The 10,085-nt window shown below is 38.5% G+C and overlaps 1 protein-coding gene across 3 annotated transcripts; it reads right to left on the bottom strand.

Annotated features, from left to right (window-relative positions):
• Positions 1-22: 22 nt before the first annotated feature.
• On the bottom strand, positions 23-10,007 carry galnt3 (UDP-N-acetyl-alpha-D-galactosamine:polypeptide N-acetylgalactosaminyltransferase 3 (GalNAc-T3)). 3 transcript variants are annotated; one of them, XM_039600297.1, is made up of 13 exons: positions 9,985-10,006; positions 9,194-9,489; positions 9,065-9,097; positions 8,378-8,917; positions 7,509-7,681; positions 6,752-6,901; positions 6,314-6,548; positions 6,100-6,217; positions 5,782-5,982; positions 2,492-2,623; positions 2,165-2,266; positions 1,932-2,084; positions 23-1,828 (listed from the first exon to the last, which is right to left on the bottom strand). In XM_039600297.1, exons 4-13 carry the CDS (start codon positions 8,872-8,874, stop codon positions 1,715-1,717), a joined length of 1,875 nt encoding a protein of 624 aa, XP_039456231.1. In that variant the 5' UTR covers positions 8,875-8,917; positions 9,065-9,097; positions 9,194-9,489; positions 9,985-10,006; the 3' UTR covers positions 23-1,714. The 3 variants fall into 3 exon arrangements, with proteins under 3 accessions (XP_039456231.1, XP_031599128.1, XP_031599127.1); XM_031743268.2 differs by lacking the exon at positions 9,065-9,097 and having other exon boundaries at positions 9,985-10,007; XM_031743267.2 differs by having other exon boundaries at positions 9,065-9,489; positions 9,985-10,005.
• Positions 10,008-10,085: the final 78 nt, after the last annotated feature.

The following is a 10,085-nucleotide window of genomic DNA, read 5'->3' as shown; positions in this document are numbered from 1 at the left end:
AGAAAAACTGAAATGCAGTAACTCTAAGTGGGACCCAACTGAATTTATTGAGTTCAAAATAAAATCATTAGACCAAGGCACTCTAACACAGAACATTTGAATCCATTCTTCCGCCACTAAAACAAAAACAAATTTACATTAATCCACAGCCATCTATACACTAGTGCCTGCACCAGAAATTCATTTGAGAACCCCTGCTGTAAAAATGGAGTCCCTTGGGCACAATATTTTCCATTCACAGTTTCCTTAAAAAAAACAAAAAAACAAAACAAAAAACCCACCAAAGCATAAACTTAAATAATACAGGAAAACTGTGCTGCAGTTAAAAATAATATATCTTAGAAGACAGTATTCATTAATGCATACATGATGCTAAAAAACAAAAACCTATGCATTAACTGATTGAAATACATGTTTAAGACCCAACTTACTTTCCCTCAAAAAAAATGGAAAACTAAAAAATAATAATAATAACAATAAAAAAAGATACTTTCAGAATCAACTGAAGTGTATAAAGTTCAGTCCTGCTCTGAAGGCCCTTTTGATTAAAAAAACAATAAAATGAATGAAATTGAACCAAAACACTGTACTGACAGAAATCCGTTAACCATAACCTCAATAAACCATCACCCACGCTGACAACACTGACAACACATTCCTGTCCAAGGGGAAATAAAAAACAAACAAACAAACAAAAAAACAAACAAACAAAAATATCCAAGGCACTGGACGGTACTGAATACGAGGTTTTTCAGTCCAAGAAACACATTTTTAAAAAGGCACAATGTACATCATTCTTGTGAGTGTCATGTTTTCACTGCTTCTCCTAAAATGTGTTTTTGACTTGTCATTTTGAATCTTTATGATCTACACGATACACAATTTTTTCTTTATTTTAGATTCATATATTAGTTGACAGATTAAAAGAAAAACCCTTTTCACCCTACACAGAGGGGATCCCTTGGCTTAGTTATACAGTGCGAGACTGTTTCGGGCATGATTGGGATCCACTTGAACTACTGGAGAAAAGAGTCACTCCAAAGCAATGCTAAATTGTCATGAGTAATCACCTTTTCGCCCACTATGACAACATTTTATAGTAGGTTTCTTCCAGGATAGTAATACAACGGACATTTTAATTACTATTAAATATTAATGTGATGTGAATCACATATTGCCTTTGGAGTCCCTAGATCCAGTTCGACTTCTATAGGAGGCTTTGGATGTCTGTTCTGCACTGCATCACAATATAAATCAGGGACTACCTTTAGGAAGAAGAGTTCAATCAGTCAAGTAGAGCTGCGGAGACCTGATGAACCAATTGATCTTGTGCCCAATACCTTAACCCTATAACACGTGTTATTTTTCCTCCCCATTTCTTTCCTATAGATAGTTGTCTCCAGAACCTTTAGTGTTACCTTTAAATACACAAAACTGTGTGTTTTGGTTGTGAAGACTTGGAGTGGTGAAAACATGTCAAACACAAAAGAGGCACTTGTCAGCAAAGTGCATCTTCATTGTTCATATACTCAGCCCAAACTTTCCTTCAGCTCCTCTCTGTATAAAAATAAATTAAAAATCAGTGTGATAATTTATCTAAAAATAATAAAAAAAGGAAAAAAAATCAGCATGGAAACTGCATATAGTATTTTTTTTTTTGTCCTAGCTTGTCCCTCACACAGAGTAGTTTTTTCTAAAGTGGTATTTTGCGCACTCAGACGAAGGTCCAGCGCTGGTTTATGTCAGAAGGGTTGCAAAGAGCCAGAGAAGGATGCTCGTGACGGGCACTCAGACACATGTTCCATCCGGGATTGTAGAATAACTGGTTCTATATGAAAATGTAAAAATGCATATATACACACACATATTACTTTAACAATAATATAATACAGGCATTGTGAAATTATTTACACGAAAAAGGCTAAACTCACATCCTTCAGTTCCCATTTTTGCTCCGCTCCCACCACTGTCTTTTTGCCTTTGTATTGGCAGTCCTCCAGCTTCACAGCCCCCTCCGCCCCGTGCAAACACAGCTCCTTCTGAATGTTGTGTCTAATCTCGTGATGTGTGGAGTACTCGAAATACTACGGCATAGAAACAATGTATTTTAAGTAAACCTGCTCAACTTGTCAAAAAAAGATAAAACGGACGCGTTCCCACTGACCTGGTTTCCTCCTAGACCATGACATGGGTACATGATCAGCTGTTTCCCACCCTCATTGTTCTCCCCAGCATCCAGACAGGAGTCCTTGCCCACATTTTTCACCTACAGAGAAGAGGAGGGAAGGGGAAAGCAATGAGAGGAAACAAAATGAAAAACTAACATCCAGTGCAAGCTGTTCAAACAACTTTAGCCTCTAGAGTGCTTTCAGTGGTGTTAAATTGGAACTGCTCAGTACCCTCTGGAGATCCTAAGTGGAAACCCACAGTGGCTAGACAGTGTGCTGTGAGGTTTGAAAAGGAGAGCTGGTGGTCTGGTGTGTGATCTTACTGAGCCAAAGCGAAGTGGGTTGAGATCAGGCATGAAGACTTCTGGATAAACGTTCTGCAAATACCAGGAGAAGCTCTTGCACTGCAGCTTTTCACGGAGTTCCACACGTTTGGAGATATCGCCAAAAGCTCCCTGTTATAACAGAGAGGCAAAACTTTTTTTTTTTAAACTGTCAAAACTGTCAAAGCACACTTCTGGCATATTTAATGCTACCTTGGCTTTGCTGCAAAGCAACAATGCCCTAGACTGGCTTCTTATATTCTATTTCTTTTATTGATAAATATGATTTATTGAATGATCATCAGTATGGGTTCAGAAGAAATCGCTCAACATCTCTAGCTGTGATGGAATTTATTGAAAATATTGCAACGGCTGTGGATGAAAAACAGTTTGGAATAGGTGTGTTTATTGATTTACGTAAAGCTTTTGATACGATAGATCATTCTTTACTTTTACAGAAGTGTGAAAGGTATGGTTTAAGAGGTGTTGTACAGTTTTGGTTAAATAGTTACTTGAATAATAGGTTCCAATATGTGAGTATTAATAACATGAAATCTAAACTTAGAAAAGTAACTTGTGGAGTTCCGCAAGGATCTGTTTTGGGACCTAAGTTATTTTTACTTTATATAAATGATATTTGTACAGCTAGTGATATTTTAAAATATGTGATGTTTGCTGATGATACAAACTTATTTTGCTCTGGAAAAGACATAAAGAAATTACTGAAAACAGTGGAAACAGAACTCATGAAGTTAAATAGATGGTTTGTATTTAATAAATTATCATTGAATGAAAGTAAAACAAAATTTATGTTGTTTGGAGGTAGTAAAAGTAATATTATAGTAAAATTGAATTTAAATAATGTTGAAATTGAAAGAGTATATGAGACAAAATTTTTAGGAGTAATTATTGATGATAAACTTTGTTGGAAGCCCCACATAGAATATGTGAAACGGAAATTATCCAAGTCTATTTCTATTCTTTATAAAACAAAAGATTTTTTGAATAAGAACTATCTTTATTTATTGTATACTTCCCTTTGTTTGCCTTATATGACCTACTGTGTAGAAATTTGGGGGAACACTTACAAAACATATTTGGATTCAATATTTAAATTGCAAAAAAGAGCTATTAGAATAATAAATAAAGTTGGATATAGGGAGTCCACCAACCAGTTTTTGTAGGATCATCTATGTTAAAATTCATGGACATTATATATTCTAAAACTTTAGAAATGATATATCGTGTGATGAAAAGAATGTTCCAATTTGTATTTTAAGTATGTTTCAACTAAGAGATGGAAAATATGATTTGAGGGGGGTCTTATAAGTTTGAAATGCCTAAAGTGAGAACCAATGTTAAGTATAGATGTGTGTCAGTTTTGGGAGTTAAATTATGGAATGGACTTAATGATGAACTGAAGATGTGTTTTTCTTTGTCATTTTCAGGAGGATTTTAAAATTTGTATTATACAAGGTTATAGAAATTTGGTTTGTTAAAATTTTTTTGTGATGGTTTAAATTTCTTTTTTGATTTATCATTGTTTTCTTTTCAAACTGTTATACAACTTATTTATCAATGCTATTTATTTTCTTGGTTAAGGATTTGATTATTTCTATGGGGGTAAGGGATAGGATAAGTATAAGCCACAAGGCTTCAGCCTATTCCTTTTTCGGTTACTATTTGAGTGCTTTTATGTAAAATTATAATTTGTTGTGTTGTTGTTGACTGAAATAAATTTCAATTCATTCATTCTATTTAGCTTCTATTCCTGCTGTTACATATCTGACAAAAACATTCCTCAGTAAAGAATAGATGACTTCAAAAGAGACTGCAGACTTCTAGATAGAGCTGAAAGTGCTGTTTGCATGGCAAAAAAAAGAGCACACAATCTATTTTCTTCAAAAACCTAATGGTTGAGCTGTTTTGCTAATGTTCACTATATTCATGGTTATTAGCTGGACAGGTATTTGATCAAAAAGCAATATATTTAGTGAACATCTGACCGGATGCTAATGTCAGGGGAAAACCTAAGGCTTGTGTGAATCTCTGTATGAAATTTCACACCATCTAATAGTATAGATATTGCATTTTCACACTACATACTTTTATAAAATTACATTATGGAAAAGACACATTACTTCTTTATACAAAAACATATGACCTAAACAAAAATAGCAATATTACTCTGTTTAAAAAAAAAACAAAAAAAATATTGCTGATTATTATTCATACTTGTTTTTCTCAAGTCAGCAGGTATATTTTGGTAGTATAATTACTCATTTGATAAATTAACTACAGACAAGTATTTGATCACTGTACTTTTTAAACTGGGAGTGGCGAGTGGAGAGTAATGACTCATTTCAAAGGATTTGCAGGCGCCTAACTCACCTAAATAATGAGGGCTTTACTATAATGACAAGGATGCTTCTCACACTAGTGCTTACTGATAGCTACTACAGTGGATTCTGTGATGCTGTTGACAAAGCCGTGTCTGTCTGAAGCCAGTGGGTGAGGGCTGGCCTGCTCTGAGGTGTTGCCCGGAGGGAAATGTTTATAGGACCTGTGGGACCACATGTTGGGAAACCCTGAGAGACAGTGTCATTTACCAGAGATGACTCCCTTTAGGCCTCTTTTTCCTCTGTTGGTTTTTACCCTCAAAAAACATGCCCCACACCCCCCATAGCACCCACAGCTTTTAAAGAATATTCAATTTCAATTGACTCTGCAGTGGTTGCCCTGGTAAGCAGAGAGGTATGCTTTTCTCTGCAGAGTATCTGAAGTTATTGATAAGCAGACATAATGCCTCTTCTATGCAAAACATTGGACAAGAGCTGGATTTGCTCAAACTTCTCTTGTGTGTTTTGGGGACAGTAATGAGTGGCCTTAAAACACTTAGATACAAGCAGATGGAAAAATTTCTGCTGCAGACCAATTTTCAAGTTGCTGCCGTTTTTTAAAAAAAACAAAAAAATTCAAAGAATCACATAACAGAGTAGAATAGAATAGAATAGAATAGAATAGAATAGGACTTCAAATGCAAAAAACAAAAACAAAGAAAAATCGAATTCAGGAGGAAAATGCGAGCCTTTCACCAGGAGCAGAAACATCTGGATGAGCATGTTGATGCCACTCATGAAGATCCTAAAGACTGTTCCAGATCATGATTTTAAAATGTATTCAGCTCTAAATACCAGTTGTCTGCTGTAAGGTTTGGGTGTCTACTAAACTAAAAATAAAATAATTCTAACATCAGGGGGGAAAAAAAGGGAGTAAGAAGCTATACGTACATCTTTTGCGATCTGCGCAGCTTGCTGGTTACGTCGGTAAAAGATCTCTTTGTAGTCATCCATCCAGACTTCAGCCAGTCGTACCTGATTGCGAGCAATCACTTGTGTGCCCTTAGGAAAGGTGTGTGGACTTTTGGTGCGGAAAACATGACCAACAATGGAACAAGGAATTATCTCCAACTGTCCCCCACACTGCCATACCTTCAAATTAATGATTGACAAAACAGACGCACACGCCCATGCAGCAGTTTGAATAACTGAATGGCTCCAAGGGTAAAAGATATTTGCACACATAATGACAGCTTGGTAATACCTTACCCTAAAGGACATTTCGATATTCTCCCCACCCCAGATTTCCATTTCTTCATCATAGCTTCCGATACGGTAGAAATATTCTTTGGAGATGGAGAAGAGCCCACCAGCAAATGTGGGAGTTCTGTGGATGCATTTTGTTAAATGTTTGTAAGCTTCAAAACAAGATTGGGTTTCAGATGAAGTCGCTATCCAGTATACATGCACAACTTTGACTCACTTGATTGGATACGTTTCATCCTTCCTCCTTCGCTTCTCATGATCTGGTAGGCTCTCCCAACCAAATGAAAGACTCCAGTCAAAGTTCCCCCGATTGTGATTCTGGCCATAAGGGGACGGTTTCATGAACTCAAAAGTATTGAGATCAATAGTGGTAATATCAGGACTCACTACTGCAGTGTAGTTTTCCGCTATCCTAGCCAGCAGAGGTTCCAGCCATCCATTAAAGCATTCACCTGTTATTACACCCACATAGGGAAATGCATAACTTATTACTTTCTCTGCAAAAAGCATTAAACTACTTCATTTAGAATACAAATCCATATGAAAAATGGCTTTATAATGGAGTAAGCAGTGTTTACAAATGGTGTGGGTGTGTGTTTAAGGGTGGGAAAACCAGTTTTTAAATGTGTGAGTAGCGTCAGTGGTGGTGACTAACAATGAGCATCCAGAAAGGTGAGTGTGTCACCGGTCGCCACGGAGGCACCAAGGAGCCGAGCAGTTATGAGTCCTTTTCTCTCTCGCTGGCGCATGACTCGTACAATGTTCAGCTGCTTCAAATAATCATCCAGCTTGTCCTTTAACTCATCTGAAAGCGTGGGATATCCATTAGACATTAGAGTTAGAGATACAGAGATGCTTAATTTGATGAATACAAGATAAAAAAAAACAAACAACACAAAATACTCCAAAACAAAACAAATAACAATAATTGCTTAACTGCTTACTAGTTAATCTCACAGACCCTAGCCTGAAAAAGAAGACTCAAACAGATAAAGAACAAATTTATGCTCCTTCCATGTTTAACTGGGCTGGCTTTCAAGAAATCTGCTGCACTGCAGGACTCAATTTGCCTGCTCACAGCAAATAGCTGAGCTTAGGTGTCAGCTGAACTTCATTCTTTGAAACCTCTGTCCTTTCCAGGATTACGTTTCCTTCCTACATCTGACCCATTTATAATGGTTAACTCTGACTCATCTCTAAGCTCAACCACTGCTAATTCCTCTTAGGAAAGTATTCACCGCGGGGCCCCTTGCTTCCTGTTGTTAACCCACATCAGGTGCCACAAAAGAAGAAGCTGGGAGCTCCCCTCTGCATGTTTCATGGCACACAGTGAGTTGCCCACCCAACACGTTGCATGAAATTCAACCCAAAAGTGAGCAGGACAGTCATGAAGGAGCCCATTGAGGTTTTACCATCTACGCTGGCGTCATCCACCAGGATGATCTCTTTGAGGAGAATGGCGGGGGAGGTGTGAAGGACACTGTATACCGTCCTTAGCAGAGTGCTCCAGGCCTCATTGTGAAACACAATTATCACACTGGTGGTCGGCAAGGGGGGGCATCGCTTGAAGGTTTGCTCAATGCATCTGTACAAGGAGGAAAAAGAGCACAAAGATCTGACTATCCTGTACAGTTCCTGAGTGGCACAGTAGTTTAGTTATTACATCTCCATGCTCTCCCCTGTGGGGAGTCCATTTCGGCTGTGACACTGCATGTGTGGCAGCCTTTGAAATACCTGCCATATTAGAGTAGGACAGACTTTGTAATTCAGCCTAGGGAGATTGCCAGAACATGGACCGGCTTTATGCGTCTGCCTTGTATCGACTAAACTGACATGAGAAGCCTATGTGGATTTCCATGTGTTTGGATGTACTGCAACAAGCCAAGCAAAACGTTGCTTCTTCCTGAAATTTTAACCACAATAATTGGCCAGGCATGCTGAAACAAAGTCTCTCTCACAGTAATCATCTCTGTGGTTTCTGCCTGACATTTTCCCCAGTTACAAAAAACAGAAATTGAGAGAAATTTGTTGGGGTTAGATGGTCGCTGTTGCATTAAGAAATTACTTTTAAAATAATCTATATGGGTATTTTTCAGAGTGCAACTATATTTTAGACAAAGATTAGCATCAATACTGATTTCATATCCACAGGATAGTATAAATACTTGATTTTTTTTTTTAATAAATTCAATGTTTGGTCTAATATGTCCCTTAATAACACGATCTTTTAAAATTGTTATTTTACATAGGTTCATCAGAAGCCTGGAGAGTGTACACATACTCTGGTGGTCTTGTGTCTGCACCCAGGTCTCTGCTCAGAGAGATGTGGTCACTTGCATACAAGTTAAAGCAGTGTTTCTCTTCACCCCTCTCCTTCTCCTTTTGCTCACTGGGGCTCAGCGAGTCCGTGTTGAAAGGTTTCCCAGCAGCTCCGGGGGCAAGAGGGTTCTGGGGTGGCCGCTCCAGAGCTGGCCTGAGCTCAGCAGCAGTGTAGTGACCTGGCAGACAAGACGTGCCGTCTGCTTTCTCCTGATGACGTACAGGGGCTCTGATCTGCATCTTTGGCATTGCATCCCTGAAGTTGTTGACAGCTCCAATCACCATTCCCAGCATGGCATCCCGCTTCACTGCCATTTCCTTCAGCCATGGGTCCTCCTGTTGGCTTTGGCTTCCGACTTCCCATTGTATGAAGAACACAAATGTGACAAAGACAAGAGCCACTATAAGAAGTTTCAGTGGGTGCAGGCGCCTTCGGAGTACTCTGCGAAGAACTGGCATTCTTTTTGAATGTAGAGCAGGCTGGCTTTGGACTGAGATTCAGCTGTAACAAACAATCATATTCATAATCCGAACACTGATGAGTAAACAGTATTTATGCGGCTTCAGGATTTATGACATAAAGGGTTGAAAAAACACACAAACAGAGAACATAATGAAATACTGGCAGCATACTTTAGGCATATTTTACCTTTTGGTAATAAAAAAGTAGGCGTGAAGCTTCCTGTGCTCCATTGAAAAATCACATATTTAAAACCGGCTGGTGAAATCAGCAAACAATCTCGGGTCTAGATTCCCTCAGCAAAACAATACAACGTACCATGAATCGCTGACCCACAAGTTAAGGCTAACAACGTCCTTTAAACTGCTCTCTGAAAATTAAACAAACGCCATCTCGCTTTAGCTGGAAACCATCGCTTTCACTTCAAACAAAACTTTTCTTCTTGGTGAAGCCAAAAAAAAAGTCAAAAGATTTGCTCAAAGATTGCCTCAGTGAACTTCCGTCTCGTTGGATCCAGGTGTGCTCCTCTCAGGTAAAAGGCTATGACGTACTTCTGCGCTTGCGCAGAGAAAACCTCTGCGTATCAAAACAGTGCATCAGGACACAATCCACACCTGAAATAAAAACGAAAAAAGCCATTACGACAGAAGAAAACTCGCTAAAAGCTTTAGAAATAAATAAACGAATACATAAATAAATGAAAGATTTGACAATCACTGCTGAATGAAACATTTAGGCTATCGCGACAAACTATTATATAAATACGTTAAAGTGGTCTGGAGCTCCTTGAGAAATGTTTGAGACTCCTCTGCGCGGAGCTGCTTAAAGGTGTCATTAATAGGATTTGTTCTAGTGGTCATTCAGTGGGACAGTTGCTGGGTTACAAATAACGGAGGAACGCGATATATCCCACCGCATCCAATCAAGTCTCTGAGAAACGCCGCATATTGGCCATAGAGCTTAAACTTATGAACTCAAGAGGAACGGAAAACGCACATGGTACACACGAATTTGGAAAAGTTACGCATCCCTCCCAGCGAAGACACGAATAATTTAAAGCTTTCCGTATTCCGGATAAAAGTTGTTGGCTAAAAAGCTTAGAAACTCACCACCGCACACTGCAGCTTGTCTAATCCTTGAAATGTCCCACGTTTCCCACAACGGATGGTGTTCATAAAGAGTTGGATGCTTGCAGGAGTAAAGACGTGGA

The sequence above is a fragment of the Oreochromis aureus genome, linkage group 16 (assembly GCF_013358895.1).
Source record: "Oreochromis aureus strain Israel breed Guangdong linkage group 16, ZZ_aureus, whole genome shotgun sequence".
Classification (NCBI taxonomy): domain Eukaryota; kingdom Metazoa; phylum Chordata; class Actinopteri; order Cichliformes; family Cichlidae; genus Oreochromis; species Oreochromis aureus.
The sequence above is the reverse complement of the archived record's forward strand: the minus strand, read 5'-3'. Positions and strand labels throughout refer to the sequence as shown.